At 40.8% G+C, this 26,037-nt stretch overlaps 2 protein-coding genes across 5 annotated transcripts in view; one reads left to right on the forward strand and one right to left on the reverse strand.

Moving 5' to 3' along the window:
* Positions 1–1,226: 1,226 nt before the first annotated feature.
* Positions 1,227–25,807, reverse strand: ERLEC1 (endoplasmic reticulum lectin 1). Of its 3 annotated transcripts, XM_030557739.1 has the most exons (15): positions 25,541–25,627; positions 25,275–25,358; positions 24,450–24,554; positions 20,657–20,737; positions 19,500–19,577; positions 19,254–19,317; positions 17,524–17,552; positions 16,547–16,770; positions 12,281–12,410; positions 11,659–11,820; positions 10,396–10,455; positions 6,172–6,296; positions 4,299–4,376; positions 4,114–4,189; positions 1,227–1,456 (listed from the first exon to the last, which is right to left on the reverse strand). In XM_030557739.1, exons 3-15 carry the CDS (start codon positions 24,510–24,512, stop codon positions 1,385–1,387), a joined length of 1,242 nt encoding a protein of 413 aa, XP_030413599.1. In that variant the 5' UTR covers positions 24,513–24,554; positions 25,275–25,358; positions 25,541–25,627; the 3' UTR covers positions 1,227–1,384. The 3 variants fall into 3 exon arrangements, with proteins under 3 accessions (XP_030413599.1, XP_030413597.1, XP_030413598.1); XM_030557737.1 differs by lacking the exon at positions 25,275–25,358 and having other exon boundaries at positions 25,541–25,807; XM_030557738.1 differs by lacking the exons at positions 4,299–4,376; positions 25,275–25,358 and having other exon boundaries at positions 25,541–25,807.
* Positions 25,804–26,037, forward strand: part of ASB3 (ankyrin repeat and SOCS box containing 3) — a 117,347-nt gene continuing 117,113 nt past the window's right edge. For both annotated transcript variants that reach the window (XM_030557734.1, XM_030557736.1), the window contains exon 1: positions 25,804–25,883. The gene's annotated coding sequence lies outside the window, so the exon portion shown is untranslated. The remainder of the gene's footprint in view (positions 25,884–26,037) is intronic.

A 26,037-nucleotide genomic window follows, 5' to 3' on the forward strand; every position in this document is an offset into this window, starting at 1 on the left:
ACAGGTTAGACTAACATCGGTCAGGGATGACCTACTTAGTCTTGTCTCAGTATATGGGACTAAACTAGATGACCTGCTGAAGTTCCTTTGAGTCCTACATTTCTATGAAAGTCAGCAGTTCAGTCATAACAATGTTAGATACCAAATACCTAGTTCTAAGTTAGTGGCTTTGGAGTATTTAGCCTATTTCAATTTACTTCTAGAAATTCATAATTCAATACTCATATGAAGTTGCCACACATTCACTTTAATAATTCAGGTGACCCCCCCAAAGGTCTAAATGATGCTTTAGGAATGACAGGAACAAATGACATGGCTGCCATTTTGTATCCTTCACTAAGAGGGTCGGAAGGTTAGTGCAATGATAATCCTTCAAGTCCCCATATGTATCGGAATGATGACCAGGAGTAGTAATCACAGTTTAAACTCATACAAGCAGAGATTAGAAGGCTGTGTTCTGTTTAGTGATTTGTCACAGACTTGCTACGTCCCCAGACTTCTCAACTGTGGTTGCTCAGTTTCCCCTATGTAAAATGGGGAATAATACTTACCTACCTCAGCAGAAATGCTGTGCAATAGATAGCTGTAAAAATAGAAACAGATCCTGGAGGGCAGCCTAGGCTGAAAAAATTAATGAAGGCTGGCATAAAAGTTGGAGGAAAAGATAACATGGAAGAGGACTATGATAAAAATGCAGTTCAGCTGTTTAAAAACTGAGGCAACACAGAAGCTAAACTTGTATTTTGCCTTTTCACATTACAACAGGACAAAACCACAGCTGCTAAATTATTAGAGGCGGTGGGGCAGGGCAATGGGATGGATTGCTCAGTGGCTTGAGCATTGGCCTGCTAAACCCAGGGTTGTGAGTTCAATCCTTGAGGGGGCCACTCAGGGAATCTGGGGCAAAATCAGTACTTGGTCCTGCTAGTGAAGGCAAGGGGCTGGACTCAATGACCCTTCAGGGTCCCTTCCAGTTCTAGGAGATAAATAAATAATGGAGATATACCTATTTATTTATAAGCCCTAAGGCAAGATGCCAGTTTTTAGTCTCTTCTCTTTAAAGATCAGCAGTTAAACTCTTTAGTTGGAATGGGACCTTGCTCATTTGAGGGTTTTTTGTTTTTCTAAAAGTAAAGTTGATGACTTACACCTTACAGAGGAAGATGTCCTACAACATCTATGTAGAACTTTCAATACTCAGTTAAAATTAAAGGTGCAAGACAATATTTTAATCTTTAAAAGTTTATCAATCTCTTATATACACATATATACACAAAGTGGTTCATGAGTCCCTCCTTCTTATATTTATTTTTCTGCTGGCAAGGTTGGCTAGTGAGTATCTCTTGGCTTTCTATAAATCTGATTCATAGACTGTATTATCCTTTCAATTGGGCACTGAAAGGAGCCCATTTTCATCCGCTGTATCCAAGATCTTGCAGATGACTGGAGATTCCACCTGAACAAAAACAAACAAACAAAAAACCCACCAAATGTCAGGTACTTTGAAACACAATGTTGTCAAGTGTTTACAAAAGAAAATGCACAAGAAAGTAATTTGGGCATAACTGTTTTTGTAACTTTTTTGGATAGTTATTTGTATTTGTGAAATCTGTAAGTGCACAGTTTATGTACAATAATTAAATCAAAGTAGCCTTACTCTCTCAAAACAATGCAGATTGACAAAGGGACCACTATTCGCTTAGCGCCAATTATGCACTCAGTGCAAGAGTTCACAAAAGGAGGATGCCTTCAAGAACTTAATGTCTGAGAGCCACATAGGATAGAACACACTGAAATCCACTGGTAGGAATGACTTTTTGAAAGTTAGTAAGTAATTTGTGAGTGAGTTAAAGAGTTGGCTAAAGAAAGGGTGATGGCTTGGTAGGAGATCTGGTAACAGCAAAATTCTATGTTTTTCCTCAGCAAAAAGCACCAGACCCCAAATACGACACCTCTAGAATGCAAAGTATTCCACTCTGGGATCAGAAGGTTCTAAAAAAGCTTTAGTACTTTTAGTTCACAGCTCAAGTGGTGATCTAGGCAAGTCTGAAAACAGTTATAGGCACCTACCATAACACACCCTCCCTTCTCTTGAGAAACACAAGGCAAGTTTGTGAGACATTCTATACCTTGGGGGAGCATCCTATAACCCCCCCCATTCCTTATTTATGTACAATTGTGATATTGCATATAAAGCATGCCATGTGAGGTATCAGGGGAAAGGTTATGATCTGCTGAAAGTCATGTTTTCTATCTAAATATGTATATCTTTAATATGTATGAAGTTATGAGAATGTTGTAGGGTTGTCACTAAAATATGCTGTGGGTTTGGGAGGCACCCAGATACTAGCTCTCCAGAGACAATGACAAGGGAGGTAACCAACACCCAGGTGGGTGTTGCTGAACAGACATCACCAGCCATTGTCCAGCAGAGGAGCTACAATTCAATGACTCACCTGCATGAGGCCATACCAGGGGAATTGCTCAACCTTGCCTGGGGACTCAGCAATGCCCCCAGACATGCCTGGACTTGTGTTGTCCAAGCACATGGGACTGAGGATATAAAACAGCACACAGGGCCCTATGTTTGGCCTTTCTCCTAACCCAGCAAAGACACTCAGAAGAAGACTGAAGACTTCAACAGAGGAGACTGGCCAGGTTTAAGGGACAAATCTGTATGTTAAGGACTGCAGACAGGTGAGGAAAACTGCTTAATCTAGATATTGCCTAGTCTAATAGTGTTGAGAGTTTAGACTGCATGCTTAGATTTTATTTGATTTTGGTAACTAACTCTGACTTTTTGCCTATCACTTGTAATCACTTAAAGTCTATCTTTTGTAGCCAATAAATCTGTTTAACTGTTTCTCTTTACCAATGAATTTGCCTGAAGTGTTTGGTAAGGGTGCTTGCTCAGGTTTATAAAGGCTGGTGTGTATTCACTTTTCACTGATGAAGTGGTGAATCAATTAATAAATTTGCACTGCTCAGCTTGAGCAGTGCAAGATGGTATATTCCTGAAATACCAGGCTGGGAGTTGAGGGCATTTGGCTGGTGCCTTTCTCTGTGTGATTCAGGATCGGCTCTGAGAGCATTCATACATTCTAGCTAGGCATAGACAATAGACCACAGTATTCTGTCCTGATACTATAAGAGGTTATTTCCAGTTCATTAACAAATTGAGATTTGTTACAATTGCTTAAAAATAGATTAACTCAGTCATCTAGAATTTTCTCTGAAGTATTGTAATTTAATTTTTATTTTACGTAATAATTTGAGCATCAACCTCTTGAATTCCATCTCATGAAAAAAAATCTAACATCAGAGTACAACTATATAGGGATACATTTAAAACGTCCTAAGGGAACTAGATCTCCATCTCTAACTTTAGGCTATCTTCCCTCATACCAAAGAGTGCACTCATTCAACCAGAGTGAGTCTAACTGTTATTTTCAGAAAAACAATATTGAGCCATATTTGTCGGGGCCCTGATCAAATCAAATCAGTTTTTATTTAGAAGTTGGAAGTATTAAAATCCCACTAGCTTAATACTATGCTGAATGCCTCACATAGCAAATGAAAAAATATCTGAGATGTAGTTTTTTCCAGGCTTAATGTTTATGATTTAGAACTATTTTAAAATTTTCTTCTGAATGCTTTGTTGAAGGTTACCTACAATGTATTAAAATAAGATCAATTTAAGAGCTCAAGCTATCATGTGCAGACATCACCTTTACAAATACACGTTTTGTTTTCAAATATCTGAAAATCTGGTCCTGTGCTTACCAGCTATCACATAAGGTAGGGTTCTATGTTTCACTTGCAATGGTTAACTACATCACTAATTCTACAAAAGCAACAAGGACCAAAAATCACAAATTTCTGCAGTGCTTCCAGTGGTAGTGGGGAGCCATCAACCTATGCAGCAGAAACTTTGGTTTTGTTAAGTAAAAATCTGTTTAGTTAGCTTTAAATCTCTGGCAGATGCTAGTTAAAAAGGCCGTGTCAAAACTGAATACGCATAATTTCTCTAACTGAAGTCCTGCACCTTGAGAAATCCTATTAGCTAGAAAGAGACTGTGGGCTGAGTGAATTCAAGTGTTTATATTTACATACCCCGAGAATGTATTGACAAGAGTGAGGCTCCAGCATGTATACTGTTACTGCATGAGGGGAATCAGATTCTTTACACCTAAAAATAGGAATGATTTGAGTAAGCATTCTAAAAAACATGAGAACTCTAGTAATGGGTGAAGAGACAAAATGTATGACTAGATGGTTTACTTAAGAGTGTAACTTACTTCAATTTCACAGTCACCTGCCTTGGTTTGTCAGTTAAGTCACAAACATCTCCATTTCCATAGAAATGAGATACCACTCTGCCAGAAAGGTTTGAAATTAGACAAGAATTTGAACACTCAGACAACAATATCACCTTAAATACTGAAAGCAAAGCTGTGAGTTGAGTAATGAGACCTTTCAAACACTCCCGCCCTCTCAAATGCAAGAAACTTAAATCTACATGAGGAAATAGAAAAAGGGAAGAACACACTGACAAGTTACATTTAATTTGTCTACTTCTATAGAAGCAGATATGACTGTGATTAACAATACTATTCTCCTTGCATCACACCTAAGAGACAGATGTTGAATTATAAATAGCTTCTTCTGTATTTTAAGTGAAATGAGTGTCTTATTCAACATACTGTGACAAAGTTCCTCCTCTACCTTGGTGGGTCCTGCACTTATTTGGCAGATTTGCTCACCTCAGTGATCTTCCCCACAGTCTGGGTCAACTTCTCCTGCATCTGATCAGGAGTTGGGAGGTTTGGGGGGAACCCAGGCCCGCCCTCTACTCTGGGTTCCAGCCCAGGGCCCCATGGATTGCAGCTGTCTATAGCGCCTCGTGTAACAGCTGCACGACAGCTACAGCTTCCTGGGCTACTTCCCCATGGCCTCCTCCAAACACCTTCTTTCTCCTCACCACAAGACCTTCCTCCTGGTGTCTGATAACACTTGTACTCCTTAGTCCTCCAGCAGCACACCCTCTCACTGTCAGCTCCTTGCACCTTTTGCTCCCAGCTCCTCACATGCACTTCCTCTCCTCTGGCTCCCCCTCGCCTGACTGGAGTGAGCTCCTTTTTAAACTCAGGTGCCCTGATTAGCCTGCCTTGATTGGCTGCAGGTGTTCTAGTCAGCCTGTCTGCCTTAATTGTTTCTAGCAAGTTCCTTATTACTCTAGTGCAGCCCCTGCTCTGGTCACTCAGGGAACAGAAAATTACTCACCCAGTGACCAGTATATTTGCCCTCTACCAGACTCTTGTACCCCACTGGTTTGGGTCTATCACAATACTCTGATAGTTTATTGTATTGATTAGACTATAGTTTACACAGCCCTGCAGTTTGGGCAGTGGGGGTGTAAACTGCAGTGTGCAGTAGCCTGCTGGGCTATAAATTCCCTGGGTGGATGCTGCTGGTGCAAATTAAGATACCTAGGTTTGTGTTAACACATGGCCATAGTCCAAACTGTGGAGTCATCCAGACAAGCCCTTAGCCTACAGCTTTAAGCCTCTCCCTTTCCCTTCCTCTGCAGCAGTAAATATGAAACCAATTCTAGCGCTCGATGACAACCAGTGGTTCTGGTGGAGGGGACTTGATTGCTCTAATCATTACTAGCTCTAAGCACTCAATATGAGAAATATTAACTTTACAACTTTATTATAGTTTTCATGAGGCAATTCATCCAAAGATTTAAAAAACTTTCCCCATTGAATTAAAACAAATTATATGTGCCACAGAACACAACCTCAGTGAAAACCTTAAAGGCAATAGCAACATGAAGCTAAAGCTTTTGAAAATTTTACCCCATAAGTGTCTACATCATGTAAGTGATTTGAAAATTTTATGCAAGACGAAGTTAGTACTAAATTAAACTGTTTTCAAACTAGTTATAAGTTCAAATGCCACAATTTATTTAAGTTATTTTAAAGGGCGAGGATGAGAATCTAATTTTCTGTTTTTAATATGCAACATTTCCATTCAGAAAGGAAAGTAAGATGTTCTCAATCAATGTGCTAAGAACTGTTTCTCAATACGTAAATGGTTTTTGAACAGCAATTCAAACATGCTGCACTGAAATGACAAGCTCAAAAATCGAATTGACTGTACTCTTACCTAACTGTCTGCATACCATCTTTTCGGAGGTGATAAGCTCTAGCAACATTCTTCCTGGCCCATTCAATGTGTTCTTCTTTGTTCCAGGTACCAACAACTACAGAAGTTTTGCCACTTTCCTTATCCTAAAATAAGAAGAAACAATGATAAAAATCTTGCATCATGAGTTTAATGAGTTTGCTGCAGAGAGATCATTTAAAAAAGATGAGTAGTATTAGGGAGTCAAATTTTTAATAATCCAAAATCTTATCATCAACTAATTGTTGGCTACACATTGTTATTGCAGTCAGGAGCAGCTATGCGAGTATCATTTACTTACCGACAATAGCTTACAAGTGTGCCTCAACAGCCAGAAGAGTTGTCTTATAGCAAGAGACTTTCAGTTTTGACCACTTCTGATGCTGATTAATGGCGGTGCCTGCATTTCATTGCATAAACTGAAATTGTGCCAGCTTGACATAAAATTTCTCCCACCGAAGTCAGGAGTTTTGCCTGGTTAAAATACATAGCCTATGGGCTTCTTCTACACGAACATTTAGTTCATGGCAAGCTAGGCTGAGAATCTACCTCACATTAGCCTGCTGTGTGCTAACTGTACCCGTGGACCCTACTGAGATGCATTAACAGTGAGTGGCTGGTCTACACTAGAAAATTAGACTGACCCAGATACATCCATGTAGAAAGTGCTAGATTGATGGAAGAATTCTTCTGTTGAGCTACCTTCCACCTTTTAGGGAGACTGATTTACCAGAGCAATGGGAGAACCCCATTGTAATAAGAGTCTACACTGAGGTGTTACAGCAACATAGCTGTAGCATTTTAAGCGTAGACATAGCCTAGTTTGCTTTGAAACGGGACTAGATCAAAGTGCACTACCGAACTCTTAATTCACATCAGCAGGCTCTGTATGGACAGCTAGTGTGCAGCAGGTTAGTGTGGAGCAGAATCACACCCAAGCTTGGCTGAAACTGTTTGTGCAGACAAGCCCTAAAAAGTTTTTTATATATTGGTATATAGAATGCGGATATGGTGAAAAGAACATTTCCTATAGCTTGATTGTAAATTAGAGGCTAAATTCCTCTCTTTTGGTCAAATTTACCATACCTACTGCCACATTTCTCCTGGACACTCTCTCCCCAAAAAACCCACAGCAAAGAGCTTGGTAGAGATTATATTTCTTATACATTGTCCCAGATTATATTTCTTATACATCTTAAAAGGCAGTTCTCTAGGTTCCATTACTACTAGAGAAGATGATGAGAATGAACACTAAGGACTTCAACCAGAGAGAAGAAATACAAGGAAAACATGCTGCACAGCTTGTAAAATTAGTTCTTTTCATAAAATCCAAACACAGTAGCTGATTTTAGCAATGTGAGCTCAAGCAGGACCAAACAGTGAAATATGTGCTTTGACAAGTGAACTGGGGACAAGAGAGAAACGAATTCTGCTTGGACTCGCATCATCTCAAAAATACTGTCACTTTCAAAAAAGAGATTGTACAAATATTTAGGACAAAACGATCCCCTCTGTTTTCATGACTGATGCGGACTCAGCTCAGGGGAAGGGAAGGGACATAAGGGAATAGTGCTCTTCCCTCCCCCAGGAGAAGGGCTTCCCTGGGTTAAAAGTGGGAGGAGTCAGTATCAAGTGACATACTACACCCTCTGTGCGTGGTGGACATCTGCACATAAATTAATGTTCATGAAGCAGCATGTAATCCCTGCACCTACACTCTTGCCATTCACAAATTTAAAACATAAGTGTGGGGTGAACCCAGTTTTATAGAAAAACACTGAAAATCCTATAAAACGTACCAAAGGAGTCTAATATTTTTGACATGAATAAGGAGGTGGGGAAATACTAAAACCATCTCAGTTAGGTAGTGAAAATAAGAGTATATTAAGCCTATAGCTTTATTCCTATAGTCTGTCCATTCATGTAAATCAGTGGTCCCCAACACGGTGCCCGCGGGCGCCATGGCGCCCGCCGGGGCATTTATGTGCGCTCGCCTAGTGCTCAGCAGGGGAAAGAAGCCACGACCCTGAGGCTGCCGGGGACAGAGAACTCCAGGGCTGCGGGCACCGGTGCTCTCTGTCCCTGGCAGGTGTAGGGCTGCAGCTTCTTTCCGGCTTCAAGAAGAGAAGCTGTGGCCCCGCACATGCCAGGCATAGAGAACTCTGGGACTGCAGAGAAGCCACGGCCCCATGCCTGCTGGGCACAGAGAACTCCAGGGCTGCAGGTGCCGGTGTTTTCTGTCTCCAGCAGGTGTGGGGCTCGCCTAGTGCCCAGCAGGGGGGAGATATGAGGGCCTCTCGCCTGCTGGGGACAGAGTACTCTGGGGTTGCAGGCTGCACAGCTTCTCTCAGGCTTCTCCCTGCACTGCCCAGAACTGCCGCCAAAAAAACCAAAACAACCACACTCCATCTCTGCAGAATGGACCGAATGCTGCCTTGCAGCATGTGCTGACACAGGCACCTGCTTGCTCCACTGGTGCCTGGAGACAGCCCTGTATGTGAGTATTCTTCCTACACTGATACTGCTGTTTTCTTGTGCTTTGCAATTTATTATTTTTTTTAAACATTTTGCTCCAAAATGAATGGTTCAAATGAGACAACATACGTATTATTTCAACCCAGAGTGGGAAGAATATTAAATATGATGTTTTTCGTATTATTTAATGTACAAATACAAAATAAGCCTTGAAAAATTGTTGGCGTCCACTACCCTCTTCTGAAAACATGAATGTGCTACTGGCCACAAAAAGGTTGGGGACCACTGATGTAAATGGGTCATGTGACAGATACAATGGAGGAGCATATTAGCTTGACATTTCTGGTATTATGACCAGAAATTAAATGGTTAATTTTGGCATTAAAACACTCATTGTACTTCCAAGTTTGTATACTAAAATTAATTTCCATTTAAGTCTGCAAGACAAAAATACATTAATTGATACTGCAAAGCCAACCTTCGAAACAGAAGGACTATTTTCACTTATTCTAAGGGCTTGTCTACATCAGAAAGTTGCAGCGCTGGTGAGGGAGTTACAGCGCTGCAACTTAGGAGGTGTACACATCTGCAGGGCACCACCAGCGCTGCAACTCCCTGTTTGCAGCGCTGGCCGTACTCCCGTTTTGTCTCGGGTGTAGAGGATCCAGCGCTGGTGATCCAGCGCTGGTAATCAAATATAGACACTTACCAGCGCTTTTCTTGACCTCCGTGGAATAAGCAGGTATCCCAGCATACCTGAGGAAGCCTCTGGTAATCAAGCTGATCTCCTTCCCCGGCTTGCTCTCGCGTTCCCCGAACCCCGAGCAAGCAGGTCTCCTTCCCTGAGGTTTGCTGGGTGGTTCCGGGAACGTGAGAGCAAACCGCGGCGAAGCTGGTCTCCTTTCCCGGTTTGCTCTCTCGTTCCCCGAACCCCTGAGCAAGCAGGTCTCCTTCCCTGCGGTTTGCAGGGTGGTTCGGGGAACGCGAGAGCAAACCGCGGCGAAGCTGGTCTCCTTTCCCGGTTTGCTCTCGCGTTCCCCGAACCCCCGAGCAAGCAGGTCTCCTTCCCTGCGGTTTGCAGGGTGGTTCGGGGAACGCGAGAGCAAACCGCGGCGAAGCTGGTCTCCTTTCCCGGTTTGCTCTCTCGTTCCCCGAACCCCCGAGCAAGCAGGTCTCCTTCCCTGCGGTTTGCAGGGTGGTTCGGGGAACGCGAGAGCAAACCGCGGCGAAGCTGGTCTCCTTTCCCGGTTTGCTCTCTCGTTCCCCGAACCCCCGAGCAAGCAGGTCTCCTTCCCTGCGGTTTGCAGGGTGGTTCGGGGAACGCGAGAGCAAACCGCGGCGAAGCTGGTCTCCTTTCCCGGTTTGCTCTCGCGTTCCCTGAACCCCCCTTGAAGCCGCCCAACAGCGCTGCAGTGTGGCCACATCTAACACCACTTGCAGCGCTGGTTGCTGTAAGTGTGGCCATTCTGCAGCGCTGGCCCTGTACAGCTGTACTAATACAGCTGTAACAAACAGCGCTGCAAAATTTTAGATGTAGACATGGCCTAAGGCATCTGTCACAACATCACTTCTATTGACAGTTAAATAGTACGGATTGGAGCAAAGTCTGCAGGAACATGCAACCATCAGTTTCTTTACCAATGGATTTCTATTGCCCCAGCTCATGAACACATTCATAAAGTAACTGTTAGCCATCTAGTGGCAGAAGACTGCAACTGCTATTTAACATACCTCATGATACTGATGTACATATTTGCCATAGCAGAATTCATACTTCCACCAACCAACACCCTGAAAAAATAAATGGGAATAGAGTTCAAATAATGTGAAATACATTTTTATCCTATTGTAGCTTCATAACTGTGTAATATGGAGCATCATTGCTTTATATAGATTATTTGCCACCAACGACACCATCTACGTATGAACTTCTGGAAAGTTGTAAGTATCCAATACAATGTGTTCCTTTGGTCTTTTTCCAGAACCTCTTTTGTATTTCCTCCTATTTCAGACATAGCAGTAGGCACAGATTCCCTCTCTCTGCTACCTACCCTCCCAATTTCTTTGTCTTCCTGCCCTCTTTTCCAATCTTGGCTACCCATTATTTCCTATTTTATGAGGGAGAATCAAAAGAGAGAGAAAGTTCTCTCTCAGCTTTCACATTCCTACTTTTCCTTCCAATCTCTAACTTTCCTTCCAATCTCTAAATTTGGAGAATTTCATTCTCCAAAAGCAGTGTTTAAGACTTCCCTCCTTAATACATTCCACACTCACTTATCTCACCATCCATGCTTCACTACAGAAGACTGAACTTCATTTGGACTTAATCTGAAATGCTAAAAAGATCCTTTAGTAAGATTACTGAAGACTCTTGTTCCACTTTCTACAAAGATTTCTTATTTCATTTCTGTTAAAGCAATAATTTATCAACTAAGAACACCATTAAAACATTTAACAAATCAGTACAGAACTGTGGCTTTCAGAAGGTGGACAAATTCTTATTAAGTACAGCATTTAACTTTATATTTTGATCCAAGTGGACGAGCAAGACAAAAAGACTAAGGTCTGTTCAGAAACCTTTCTAAGCATCAGAGGTGGGAAATGTCACTTCTGAAGAGGGCATTCTGGCTAGCCACTTGAAAGACACGAAATGACTTTCATTGTGGTCTTCAAAGAATCAACCTATCATCTTCTCAGACACAACGTGGTCTTTCAGTTCATCTTAAAGAAGTATCACATTTGATAGAATTACTGTACTAGAGTTTCAGACTGGAAATAACAAACAAAAAATTAAGTTAGCTTTTGAATTTAGTGAAGATAATACCTTCAGGTCAAGCTCTAGTAACTGGCAAATTACTGTGAGAAAAAACACTGATGTGAGAAACACAGCAGGTCTGAGTTACAGGAATTTTTCAGCTAAGTCCACAAAGGAGAATTGAAACGTGAAACAAATATGGATTTAATAAATGCAGTTCTATAGAGTTTATTTCTCACCCCATGGAAGCAGTAAGAACCACTAAGAAACTCCTTTATGAGTTGGTCATCAGTCAGTCTGGAGATGTGTGTTGTTCCAACAGTTACCAACTGTTGGGATCCAACAGCAACTGGCTTATGGATGGAGGAAAATTTCTCTTCTTTTGTTGAATGTATTTCTTCCTGAAATTAAAATTCAGACATATTTAGAGTCTACATATCCTCTACTAAACACATAACTGCATGTTAGAAAGTAACAAGTATTAGAATAAATATCAAATGAGACAAGCAGCTGATAAATGTGCAAGAACTTAATAGGTCAGCCATTTATTTCACTGCGTTGTGCATTAAACACTTGCATCTAAGAATAGCTGAATCAACAGAAAAGATCAAAAAGTAATAGGAGATTTGGGGGTTACAGACTAGTAGCCCTAACTTTAATTTAGAGATTTTTTTTTTTTAAAAATGACTGCAGCTATTGACAATTCCTGCTGGGTTGCCACAGGCTACCTGAAAGATCAATATAATTGTGCAGAGTGACAATCAGGGATATAAACAGTTGCTGTAAATTTAAAGCTGCAAGTACTGTAATAAGGAAAATTAAAAAGCTGTATTTTCCAGTTTAAAATTACAAAACTCCTACCTCCTTAATCCTTCTAAAAGGCATCTTCAGCATTTCTTGTTGTTGCTCCAGCTGTTCCAGATTATGTGGTTTAAGTGGCGATCCTGGCAATGACTGGCAAAATATGTCATTCACAGGAGAAGCCCTGAACCTGTCCAAACAAGTTATAGATATATCACTTGCTTTCTTGTAACACTTATTCCCACTATACGTAAAGGTATGCCAGCACACACACATTTGTTCTCAGTTTAAAAAAATAATATATTAACACTCCAGGGTTAAACTTTCCATACAATGTGTCAGATCAGGATATATATATATATATATTTACTGTTGTTGCTATAAACAGACATTTCAGTTGTAGCAGTGTAAAGAAAATAAAAGTTCACTGGGGAGTGTAAAGAAAATAAAAATTCACTGGGACATAACATTTAACACTCAGGTACCTTCAAAACCACTTTATTAAGAAACCTACCAAGTAATTAGTCAATGCAATCTGCCCTGTTTTAGTTTTCCTCAGATTATATAACATCTTAGTTGCAAAAAGGCAATTTTTGCATGCACTGTTAATGAACTTTAAGGCTGAAAAAACAAGCATTCATAAGTCAGGAAATTCCAAAATTTAAGATTAAATGCTCAGCCTTAACTCAGCATTCTTATACATACATCTTTAAAATATGGTTTAATTATTTTCATCAAATACAACTGAATACAAACTAGACTCTTACACAACCTTTCATATAGTGCACTGACTATATGTGTTACTCATTTAAATTTGTCACTGAATATTTCATTAATTACTTTGGTATTATTAAATTATAAATTGTCTCGTAAATTGAACCTTCACATGGCTAATACACAAGACATATTACAAACATATTTTAATAAAGAGTTCACACCAAATGCTAGTTAAACTTGGGAGAATTACATATGTCTCTAATCCTGTTCAGAATGTTCTAGGGCACTTATCTTCAACAACATAATCTTCACAAAGTAGCAGTACAAGTTCCTTGTGGGAGTGGATACTTGGGACCCTGTTTAAAAAGGAAACTATAAAAACCCTTGAGCAATGCTAGTTTAAAAGGTATTGGAATATAGACAACTACAAGAGATGGCTTCAGAAGGCACAATATCACCGCTCTCTCCTTTTTTCATGCAAATTAAGGCCTCTTCAAAGCACCTGAAAAGCCTGAGTGAAAATTTACAAGTACTAAATATAAGTGGACATATTTTTACAATACTATTGAATAATAGTATGTTAGTGTTGGTTATATTTGCAAAAAATATCAAATTACTGTTTCATACAATTTTGCATTACTTTATACTCATCTGTTTTGTATATACACTTCTAGCAATTTAATAGACTTACAGGTGCTTTTGAAAAAGGGAACTGGCTTTCTGGACTATCATCAGAGTTTGTTATGCAGTAATATGTGCACTGTACAGAAGGATGTATAACAAATTTCAGTTTGTATTTAAGATAACTGAAGTTGCTTCCTGATTAATAAGTAACTATGTTCTAGATTAAATAAACTCCATACCTGAAGGCTGAAGAGTTTGAGTATGGTGTTACTAAATCAAACAGGACTATGAAGCAACTAAATGCAACTATATATTTCTTTTCACCTTTCCCTCCCATCTGTCAGGCATGCTCTATCCCATCCCCCGAAACACGTTCACATGCTTAGGGATAAAGACAGATTGTGCCAACAATAAGAATGGTGTATATTAAATTATATTTAGAACTAAAAAGAATGCTCTTACTCTCCAGCTTCAATTGCATTACTAAGCAGCAAAGATATAAGAATGGGTGGGGAGGGAAAGGATTCATGGCTGAAGTACTGTCCAGAGCCACTTCGAGGAGCAACGTGAAGGCCACTACAGGAAAGAAAAATGTATTTTAATACCCCCACCTGTAGGCTGCTCTGAGCAGGGATTGAGTAGCACTTTGGGTGTGCTACTCATGCCTTTGCCAGTAATAGCATGACTGAATCAGGAGAATGAGCCCTTGTGTGTTTTGTTTTAGATGCATTTTCAAGGCATCCAATATTCTCACTGATGGCCAAGAACCCCTCCTCACCTATCTGGTAGTAAAGTTTTGGGGCTGAACATAGATGATGGGGGAGAGGAAACAGTAACAGCAGCTAGTGGTTTTTAAAAACAAACACAAAAATGAACCAAAACAAACAAGCAAGCAATTTTTCAGCCCACTTTTCCTTCTTCTGGGCAATATTAATACTTCAAATATTACATGAGAATATTTCCAATTTGTAACTTGAATGGAGGTGGGCAGATCTAATCCTTAAATAAAATTTGAAAATTCTTCAAGGTGCATCAAGAGGAGAAGAATTATAGCAATCAAAGTAGAGCAATGTATACATTCACTGGTCAGCCACTGGGATAACTATACTCTGTACAATTGTTATGTAAACCCTTCCCTCTCAGAACATGCTAGCTATATTAGCTAGATAAGGGATTTGCATATTGTACTGCTAGACAATAACTGCAGAAATTATGCAGTTATGCCACCTACCCACAGCCAGAATGTACGCATTTGCATCGGAGAGAAAACTATAATTATACATCAGTAGCTGTACAGCACTGCTGTTTAATGGGGTAGTACAATACACTGACAAACTATTTGACAAATGTAGGACTAGATGTGGATTTACCACTAGCCCGAAATAAGAGATTGGAATTACCTATTAACTCCTTATTGCTTTAGCTAAAGGATGCTGCTGAGCTAAACTCCAAGTGCAGTGAACATTAAATCTGCCTGCTTTAGCTACTGCCTGTTAGCCAAACTTCAGACTTTCAGTGCTCAATTACTGAACATTTTCTTCAAGCTAGGTCCAGTCTGAAATTTCTAACTTCATCCCTTTCTGAGTTGGTTGAGAGTAAAGTTTCTTGAAATTGGAGCATTTTCTATATTTGAGTAATACAGAAGTGGGTGAACCAGTTTTATTCAGCCTCTTCAAGAAAAAAAAATCCCAAATTCACCTTTAGATAGAGACCCAGTCTGGAAAAATTTCAATCTTCAGTGAACTGGAGAAAATTAAGAACAAGTGAAGAGGCCTGGGTGGGTTTAAAATAAGAGCTGGAATTCAAACTAAACTATACCAGTGCTTCTCTTGCATAGAAAGTCAAATGCTCCATTTAAATTAGGAAATTGGTTGGTAAATGATTTGACAGTGTTACTACTTATTCACGGTATTTTGCAACTATGTTTGCATAGTGCATGACTGATGTCCTTACATCAGAGAGTACTTTTATATCAAGTTTAGAATTCTGTGTTAACTCTCCAAGAGCTGACAGCTGAGAGACTGTAAAACACAGGTAAGATTTTTTTTAGGGATGTGTTATGTCAACAATTTGTGCTGGGAAAATAGAATCCTGAACTCAGGTCTTGGCAAGTACTGTTAAATAATGGATTAGTTGATTTTCATGTTTTTAAAGTGTAACCTATAATTAAATCCACAAATACTGGTAAGAGATCTTAACACTTTTTAATAAAGCCTTTAGATGATGTGAATAGGATTAAAGTCTGCAAATACCTAATGTCAATGTAATAGAATGCAGTCCCAGTTCTAAAGCTGACTCCTCTGTGTTAGGTGCACATAAAGTATGCATGTGCAAAAGACGGGACATGATTTCTAAAGTTAAGTGAATAAAAGCTAAATGAACATGGAAGCAGTAGCCTAAGTCCCCTCGTGTATACACAAATAGGTGACCTGCACATGTACATATGGTATTTTGCAGTACTGTCCACCAAAAGCATTCAAATATCATAAGTAAGGTCCCAAAAAGTCATGATTAGCATAATAAGTCTTTTTTGTTTTTGTTGAGTGAGAGAGAAAGTGGGTTAATTTATTTATTTTTTAAAAGAGAACAAATGTTGGACTCTTTCTTTGCCTTCTGAACCATCAGTCTGCAGTCAATTCACATTCCTAAGTTTTTCTTTGCAACCACAATGGCTGGAAACCTACCTTTAAAAAAAATCCAAACCATGAGGCTCTCATGTGATGTCTTAACGTCAACAGCTGGAGCTTTAAAGAAATACTCCAAATATTGTGACACTCAAGTAAAAACTGCAAGAGTTGGCAATACCATATTTGCAAGCATGTTAAGCATATGCAAGGGTAAAAGAATGTGTGTCCAGTTTTGCACAAGAAACCACAAATGGATATACTTTTTGCACACACAAGAGACAGTTGACTGAAAATTTGGCCTTGTATGTGCAAAAGGATCACTAGAGCCAAAATGTTAGCTGAAATTTGGAAACTGTACCTATATTTAGGATGGTTGCATAAGAGAGGTGTCAATATGACCACTTCATATTCACATGTAGTAACTTCTGCTACTGATAGGATCTCATGTTTAGCTTCAGGATGACAGATATACATCACTGTACTTGATCTGGGTAGGTTTTGTCTCAAAGTACAAGGTGTACCATTTCCCATTCCTACAGGATAGTATGGAGTCATCTGCCCTTCTATGTTCTTTGTAGGAATCTAGGTGAAAGCAAAAAAGTTAATCAGAAACTGCAATAGAGCTGTTTCACTTCTCTGTAATGGCAACACTACAGCTCATTAGACTCCATGTTTCAAGAATGTTTTAATCATATTTTCATTTAGGATTTTTTTCTCATTTTGCCAAGAGGTAGAGTATGGTAGTTAGTGGGCAGGAACTTCACAGGCAGAAGAAAGTAGAGTTAAGAATCTTAATGTATAATCAGGCAAAACCAATGTGTGAATGTGTAAAGGTTAGGGGCAATAATGGTTAACAAGATAACGTAAAAGCCCAGGCAACCTTCAGCAATAGATGGATAGAACTGGGGTTGGGATAAACAGAGAAATAAGTGCTACCAGGTCAAAAGATGACTGTATATATGCCCACTTTATAATGCAAGAGCTCACAGGTTCTCACATACCATGGATCTGTCTTAAATTTAGGATTTGTGGTGTTACTAAGAGTTTTTTAGTAAACTTAGCACTTCAAGAAGAATGTGGAAAGTGATTCTTTTAAAAAATAAATTAACCATCACCTTAACCTTAACGTCCAATGTCTTGGGACTGGATAGGGCAAGAAACTCATCGGTGGAAGAGAACAAGTAAGCATCTCCAAAACTGGACCAGTGATCAAAAAGGGGAAAAGATCTTATATTTTCCTCTGACCTGGATTAATGAATTGAACATTTAATCATATCTACATTTAAGTTGCCTCCATTGTTGATGGCAAAAGTGAAAGCAACGTTTTACACTTGCCTCTTTCAGATTTTCCTTTTCATCTTGATCTACAGAATAATACAAGAATGAGAGAAGTGTAAAGGTCTTTAAAAATATATATAAAATAATAAAGATATGAAATTATATACAAAGTTATGCTAGGTAAGAGAATCAGTTTTAGAAATAAAGCCATTTCCTCTCAGCACATCAGCCCTGATAGTCTCATATTGAAAATGTCAATATGGTACAAAGTTTGATTACACAATTATCATTTGCTTAATACTGGTTTTCACTAAAACATGCTTGTACATTAGAAGAATGTTGTCAGATATTACATGGCAATGTTTGTCCTAAAGTACTATAAAACTTTTATAATTGAATGTGTCAAATCTTCTTTTAATCTTACATTTTTACTTATGTTGATACGTCTCTCACTTTGGATTTTTTTCTTTTTAAATGGATTAACTTAAATAATATTTGTTCAAAGATTTTTCTATACTTTGTATTTCACAGCACTTTGTGTACAGTCAGTTTCTCTGCTCAATCTCACCTGTCTGTAGAAGTAGGGGCAAGAAGAAAATGCAGTTGTAAAATGAAGACACTGATAAGGAGACTGAAGCAAGCCAAGTAAACTCTTTTAAAATGACTAGTTTCAAAGTTAGTGTCCCGTTAAACAAAAAAAGCCTCTTATGTTTGGGAACTCAAGACAAGCCAGGTGCGAAGTGACCTTACTGCTGCCCTAAAGGGGCAACTGACCACTTCCTTCATAATGAGGAAATTCTTTTTGCTGGCACAGCAGACTATGCTTACATCTCCTGCCTCTCTCCACTCTCTGTGCTTAGGGAGCATGCAGGAAGCAGGGCCAGAGTGTACTGCATGCCAATGATCACTTTGTTTACTTGCCCCCAGTTGGGTGCTACAAGTTTGTACAGGTCTCAACAGCTTTAGGGTTTTCTAACCTGTGCCAGAGATGGGATCAGCATAATTGCTAGTGAGATAAGAAAGGAGACTTCGGGCCACCCTGACATCTCCCCTTGAGCTGCACCAAGCTTGCTTCAGCACACTTGGGGAGTGAGGCCACAATGTTTTGGGATTTTTTCGTACCCTATTCAAGACTACGCTGGCATCAATTATGTTAATGCACAAGAATAAGGTGAGCCAAGGAATTTCAACTCCATATGAAGCACATAAAATAAAATTGTCACCTAATGGAAAAAGACAGAATAACTCAAAAAAGGATGTTAACATTTCTAAGGTCCCAATCCACCTCCAGAGGTGATGTAAGTTTTACCACTGTGCACTAAATTTTACCCAAAATCTGCTAGGCACTGTACATACAACATAGTCTCTGCCCTGAATTACTTAGAATTTTAAACACAAAAAACAGTCAAAAAGTGAGTTAACAAGCTAGAGCATACAAGCAGAGGGATTAGGACAAAGATTGGCACACAAGTTCATTTTTAATATTTTGTATATATGTTCCATCCCCAACTGCCATTCTACATAGCCATAATTAGTTGCCAGATTTCTTGTAGGTAGTCTGGCTGAACTGATAGGATGGGGTGAAGATGAGGCACCAACAGGAAATTAACACAAAACAATGGAGTTAGGAAAAGTAGCATTCCACCATGTTCTACTTCTCTCTTCCACTGGAAAGCATATTGGACATTTTTCCATACATAAGTTCAAGCATATTTTTGTGAAAACAACAAATAATACCAGAATATATACATCAGTAAAAACCCTACAAACAAAACACAGAGACCAACCTGGGTCTGATAATGGACTCTTTATCAGCATGTTCCCAAGGTAGTACTCTTGGATGTTTATTTTCTACAATCAAAAACAAATACAATTATAGTTTTGTTTTTTAAAGCTAACTTTCCCCACATAAGCTTCAAGTGCGCTTTCTGTTCATTTCTGTCAGAATTCATTTGTAGTAACTTCAGCATCAAAGTGTTAGTTCTAAATTCTTCTATTTTTTGTTTGGGTCTCATAAGCTTGTACAAACATACCTGACCAGTTTCTTTCTCTTCATGGTACTGACGAATATATTTTCCATGGCAGACTTCATAAGTCCAGTAAGATTCAATCTAAAAAAAAAATCATGTTTTAGTCAGCAACACAAGAGTCTGGCAACCAAAACTTTAGCACTTAATTTTGACAGATGAGTAGCAAAATCAACCCTGTCAGTAGGATGATGGAACCCTCGAGCAACAAAAATCTGCAGTGAATTTTCCCAGCATCCTAGGGTTATTAACCATTTTCCAAATATGCACAATGGGTCAAATTACTGGGGTTTTTTTGCTTATGTTGTGAAGCATCTTTCAGGTAGGTGAGAGCCAAATACATCTTCACCAACCCAGGGCCAGATTGTGAGGCCGCAGCACAGACCTGCTGTAGCCACTATTATGGACTATAGGTTGAATTATTAGTTGCAGCCCACTCCCCTTCCCATGCCTCTTGTGTGGAGGTGTTGGGCCACTGGATCTGAACAATAATGGATATGGAATGTACTCTCCCTAGTTCAGTGCTAGCTTGCTGGGGCAAGTATTTAGTTCACTTCCACTTGGTCCAAGGGGCTGTCCCTCCCCTGCTTTGTGGCCACTCTGCCCAGGACAAATGCAGAGATAAGTTCATATGGAGAGACTTTGGTATTTGGATGAATTTCATCCTGTGAAAGAATTCTGGATAGCTAAGGCTTTGATGGTGAGTGAATCTGGTCTAATTACACTTGTCAGAGTTCACTGGCCACTTTTAAATATGTAGCAACTTTTTTTTTTTTAAATGTAGTAATGTCAAGAAGTTATGTTTGAGAGGCAAACTTCTGGGGTCTCTGGAGGCACTTATCTTTTAAAGCCTTGTCATAGATTCAAGGCAGGCCTTGTAACCACAAGCCGTCCTGTATTATGGTTTGCATAATGGAAGTACGATGACAAACTGTTAGTATAATCACCTTATGTACAATTATTTAATTATCTAGAATGCAATTTTTTCAGCAATACTATTAAATATTAATGCTAATGAAGTTTATAAAGCATTCTTGCTTTAACTGTTAAATGGAATCTCATATACATATTTTAATGTATATTGTAGTCAACTGTAAATAGGTGAAATGCAGATGGTTTATTCTGCTAATTTGCAAATTTGAGTGAACACAGAAAGAACATACTCTATATGAACAACTACTTTGTTTGAAAAGAGGTTCCAACAATTCTCCTGGACTAGGCCCTTTGTAATCCTTTTCTTCTTCCTAGAACAAGAAAGGTTTTACACTTTTAGCTATATGTGCAATATTAAAATTAAATGTACAATAGTCAGATCATTCATTTGAATAAGAAAAAAAATCACTTGCAAAGATTAAGATACAGAATCTCTGTCTCCAATAACATGCTGTGTGGTGATTAAAAGAATTTTTAAATTTTTGTTATTAGGAAGGGACACTGAAGAAAAGTATAAAGTCATAAATGAATCAGTCAAATGAAACAAATCCAGGAATTACAGAATTGGAACACAAACTGTAGAAATATGGCTTTTTTGTATTTTTAGAAGTACTAGAGTTCAACCTGCTGATGACAAAATAAGATACAAGCATTCAAACTGAGGTATGAATAATTTCTCTAGCACTGAAAACATTTAACACCCGTTTCCTAATTCAATATTTTTGTTGTAAATGTACACTAAAAAGGTAGCTGTCACCAGGTTTTCACAGAACAAAAATCTGAATCTAATTTAAAAAAAAAAAATGCAGAAGTAAGATTCCGAGAAAAATGATTTGTGATGTGTGCCACTAACATACACACACATACATTAAAGAGATTTCCATTGTACTGTCTGTTAGAACTAGCAAATACTTCTTTTTTGTCAGACTTCTTTATCTGGATACTACTATTGTAGAGGAGAGCAGAAAGGTCAGCAGTACTTATAATGGACATCATATTGCAAATTCAAAGGTTGTGGACAATTAAGGCAATACTCGCTAATGCAAAGTTCTAGGTCTCTGAGACTCCAACCTGACCTGGTTTTCAAACTTTTTTCAAGGCACTTCTTTCTTTCCTTGCAATGGATTTGTAGCAGAACAGACTCCTACAGCTCTTCCGTGCATACCAAATTCTAGCACAGTTGTGGCCTTCTCCCCATCCTCCCTCTCTCATGGCCTTTTCTGTCTCTTTCTGTCAGATTTTCCTTTTCTATTTTATTGTTGTTCTCTCAATTTTTGCTTCTCTTCTCCACACATCTGATTGCCGCTCTGACTCACCTGGTAGAGCTATTGGGCTAGGTGGTATAATCTTGTGAGTGAGCCAAGAGCCACAGAAGAGAAGCTAAACTTGTACACACGCGCTGATCCCACAGCTGGCTGCACAGGCACAATACAAGCAGCCACCTACTATTTTACATGAAGTAGCTGAAGAAGGATATCTTCAACAGGAAGTGAGGTGGATATGAAGTTATGTAGTTTGCCTGTCCACACTGCTGCTTCTCCTTTATCTGCCCCCTCCTGGCTTACTCTTGTGAATAAACCATGTCCCCTATTTGGAGGGAGGGGAGAACCTTCTCATACTTACTTTTACGGGAGAAGATGGGATATTCTGAAAACTTGGGCAGTAGAGTGCTTTGCTCCTACCTAGTCATCCATCATTGCACAGGGAAAAACCCAGTAATGCAGTAGCAGTAGTATTAGCTATAACCTCTGTTGCTACAACCAGTGGTCTCCAAACTGGGGGGGTGCACACCTGAATGTTTGGGAGGCACACGGACGGGCCTGGGCCAGCCCCCACAGGGAGCGGGGAGGGAGCAGCAACCAGCCCTGCTCTACCTCCAGCCCAGCTCCAATCTAAATTGCAGCTCCACGCCACCCTAGCCCAGCTCCAGCCCCAGACAAAGCTCCACTCTGCTCTCCGCTCTGGCCCCAGGCCAGCTCTGTTCTCATCCCCACTCTGCCGTGAGGCCAGCACCGCTTCTAGACACAGCTCCTCCCCCATCCCAACTTCTGCCCCCAGCTCTGCCTTAAGCCCAAGCTCCTCTGAATGGAAGGGAGGACACAGACAGATTCCATTACTGATAAGGGAGGGAGGGGGCACAACAGGAAAAATTTGGGCACTATTGTGTTAAAGTAAGGGGGAAGAACAGCTTCCCGCTACTGTCCTTAGCTGATATAAATAGCTTTCTTCCACAGTTTCCTGCTCCTCCGTGATTCTTGTGCCAAGAGTGCCCCTTGTTATTTCAATCTGCTTTAAATACCACTTATACCTAAGACTACATTTATGTCACGGAGATCATAGAAGTCACGGAATCCATGATTTCCAGAGACCTCCATGACTTTTTCTGCTTCAGTCCCTGGAGTTGCGGGACTGTAACTAGCAGCCAGTGGGGCCCTGGCAGGGTTCCAGTGACAGCCTCTTCAGGGTCCCCCTGGAGATTTCCAGGGACAAGTGACAGCCTCCTCGGTGTTCCAGTGACAGCCTTACGGGGGGAAGAGGGGCGGTGGGAGGGGGAAAGAACCCTGGAGCTCCCAGCCACCACAGTGTCAGGAGAAACTACAGAGCCGCACCAGCAAAAGTCAGACGGGTCATGGCTTCCATGAATTTTTGTTTATTGCTGTGACCTATCTGTGACTTTTACTAAAAACAATGATGACAAAAATCTTAGCCTTACTTAAACCCAAACAAGAGGCAATGTTAGTGGACAACGCATCTCTTCAGCAACACTGGCTACTGCAAGCACATCAAACCTGTCTTTCTACTCTCTATCTTGGCTTCTTATACTATATGATGTCAAGTTCAAGTCACTAAATGGTTTGGGCCTAGAATTTCTAAAAGATTGCCTAAAGCTTCAGGATGAAGACCTTGCTCAACAGCTCCACTCCTCAGGCACAACAGAACTTTCTATTATAAGGATAAGCTAATCTGTGCAGGACACAGAACTCTTCTCAGTTTTCTTGGTTCAAAACTGTGAAATGAACTCCTGGAACTAAGGACCATCACCAGCTTCACCAGGTTCCATTGCAAATGCAAGGTGCATTTTGACCTGCCTTCTCCAATACAAACACAGAGTTGTGTGTACACTAAAAAACAAACAAATGTCCTATACAGTGGCTCTCAAACTTTTGTAGTGGTGACCCTTTCGTACAGCAAGCCTCTGAATGTGACCCCCCCCCCATAAATTAAAAATACTTCTTAAAAATATTTAACACTATTATAAATGCTGGAGGTGAAGTGGGGTTTGGGATGGAGGCTGACAGCTCATGACTCCCTAGGTCATAACCTTGCGACCTTGAGGGGTTCCAATCCCCCCGTTTGAGAACCCCTGCCTGATCAAAACAAAACATTATATTGCATATGCAATTGTTCCGCTGTGGAGAGGATGAGAGAGAGAAAGAGAGAGAATGTTAGCCACACTTCTTAATACACTAGTGCAGGGGTGGGCACCCTCCTGCATCCCAAACTCCTCATCCTCAGCCCCACACTAGAGCCTGCACCCCCAGCCAGAGCCCTCACCCCTCCACCCCCTTTGCCCACACTCTGAACTCCTCATTTCTGGCCCCACCCCAGAATCTGCATGCCCAGCTCAGAGCCCGTATCTCCTCCCACACCCCAACCCCAATTTCACAAGTATTCATGGCCTGCCACCATATAAGTTCTGTAGCCAGATGGGGCCCTCGGGCCAAAAATTTGCCCGCCCCTGCACTAGTGATGAAGATGGCATAAGAATCTGTAGCTCTGGAATTAAGACACATACCTGAGACTAGCCAACGGACCAAACATTTTGCCTAATTAAGGACATCAGGACTGGTTCACACCAAGAACAGAACTACCATAGTGTCTATAATGAACACACTTAATTATAGAACTGCCGTACTGTGAAACATTTTGCAGAGAAATTTTATTTTAAAAATGAAGAAAACTATTTATTTTACAGATGTGTCACTAACAATCTGTAATTGCAACAACTTGATTTAAGCTTACCTCATCTCCATTTGCTATCAGTGGAAGTATACATTTATATTTTTCTTTATCTACAGTTGTCATAATGATGTAATTATCTTCTTTGTACAAAACACCAGCTGTAGGCTAGAAGTAGAACAAAAACAAATCCCATGAAGATGGATTTTTTTTTGAAAATGCTATAAAAACTTAAATATATTCCTAGCCCCAAGTACAAAGTAGGTTATTCAACAGAGTTCGCTGCCTCTTCTCAGTCCTAGGGATGTCAACAGACTGCTTTTTACCATTTTCTCTGGCAGTTTGTCTTCTGATCTTTGTCTTAATCTTTTTTTTGCTCCTCTGCCTTTGTCTAAACTCTCTCTACCCCCATGTTCCTCTACCACCTTTTTTCTTTCATCATATTTACTCATTCCCTCTTTCCCCCCTTCCATAAAAATAAGAGAACTTGCAAGACATAGCTTCCAAATGAATAGAGTGATAATGTTGTACTTCCTTCCTCTACCCTTTCTTTGTATTACCTAGGCTATAAAATCTTCAAGGCAGACACAGCGTCTTCTTTTTACAATGGGCCCCAACCGCCCTTCCAAACAAAGTCTGTAATAAAATATCAGGAGCGTAGAGTAGATTAACATACTTTTCCTTTCTTTTAAATGCACACCCGAATCCCAGACTGCTTCTAACTCTGAAAAAGGCATGGCACGTAGGGGTCCCATCTTTGTATCTCAGTGACTGTCACTGCAAATATACTCAGTTTACAAATGAAGATGGCTTTCCCAACTACAGTCATGCAAATTCAGCCTGGGCTTTCTCTCTAGCTGGTGCACTCCACTCAGGAAGGTTCCTTACATCGAATGCAGTTAGCAGTTACTGTGATGATGTGCAATGCACAGTCCAGCGCCTTCTCCCACAGCAGTGACAAAGGCATCGGAGCTAACGACAGAAACACGGGTCCTTGTCAGAAAACAAAACTGTAACTGAAGACGCACGAGCAGACTCGATGATTTAAAACATTTATCTGGTCACTCTTCTGACCACAACCACACTGCGGGGCTCCCACCGACCGACCCCCCCCAGGAGCACCCCCCGCCCGGCCCGGGCGCTCCCGCACTCACAAGGCTGAAGTCGGTGCCGGGCCAATTCACCCTGAAGGGGACGTCGTCGCTGAGCGGCGGAAGGGCTCGGCCGCCGCCTCCAGCCCCCGCCAGGACCCCGCCCAGCAGCGCCAGCAGCGCCGCCGGTCCCAGCCGCCACCGCCTCATCCCGCCCGGCGGGGGGCTGCAGGGACCGATCGGGAGAGAGACGGCAGCCACCCAGTCACAACCGCGAACAGCCACGTCTGCTTCCGGTGGAGCCCTGAACGCCATTTCCGGGGCGGGCCGAGTGCACATCAACATCCGGGTCACGGAAACCGCCGACCGACTCCCGCTTGTGGCGCGAGGCCGCCAGTCAAACACGGTAAGGGGGGTTGGGTGGTGTCCTATTGCGCTCTGGAGCTTCTGGTGGTACCGGGCTGGTTGGTCCCTAGGCTCCGGTTCCCCAGGCCTGGCTGGGAGCCTCCCGCTGGAGAGAACCATTCTGCTCCGGCCGCGGTGCTCGGCGCTGTACAGAA

Source organism: Gopherus evgoodei, chromosome 3 (assembly GCF_007399415.2).
Source record: "Gopherus evgoodei ecotype Sinaloan lineage chromosome 3, rGopEvg1_v1.p, whole genome shotgun sequence".
NCBI lineage: Eukaryota > Metazoa > Chordata > Testudines > Testudinidae > Gopherus > Gopherus evgoodei.

Bases quoted from the DNA above. Each gene is read 5' to 3' on its own strand.
- ERLEC1 (XM_030557737.1), bottom strand. From the start codon at position 25,792: ATGGCGTTCAGGGCTCCACCGGAAGCAGACGTGGCTGTTCGCGGTTGT. The intron at 20,738-24,449 runs GTAAGCTTAAAT...TTCTTGTTCTAG, and splicing joins TGATAGCAAATGGAGATGAG to GAAGAAGAAAAGGATTACAA. The intron at 16,771-17,523 runs GCAAGTGTAAAA...GCTTTCACCTAG, and splicing joins AAAAGGAAAATCTGAAAGAG to ATTCCTACAAAGAACATAGA.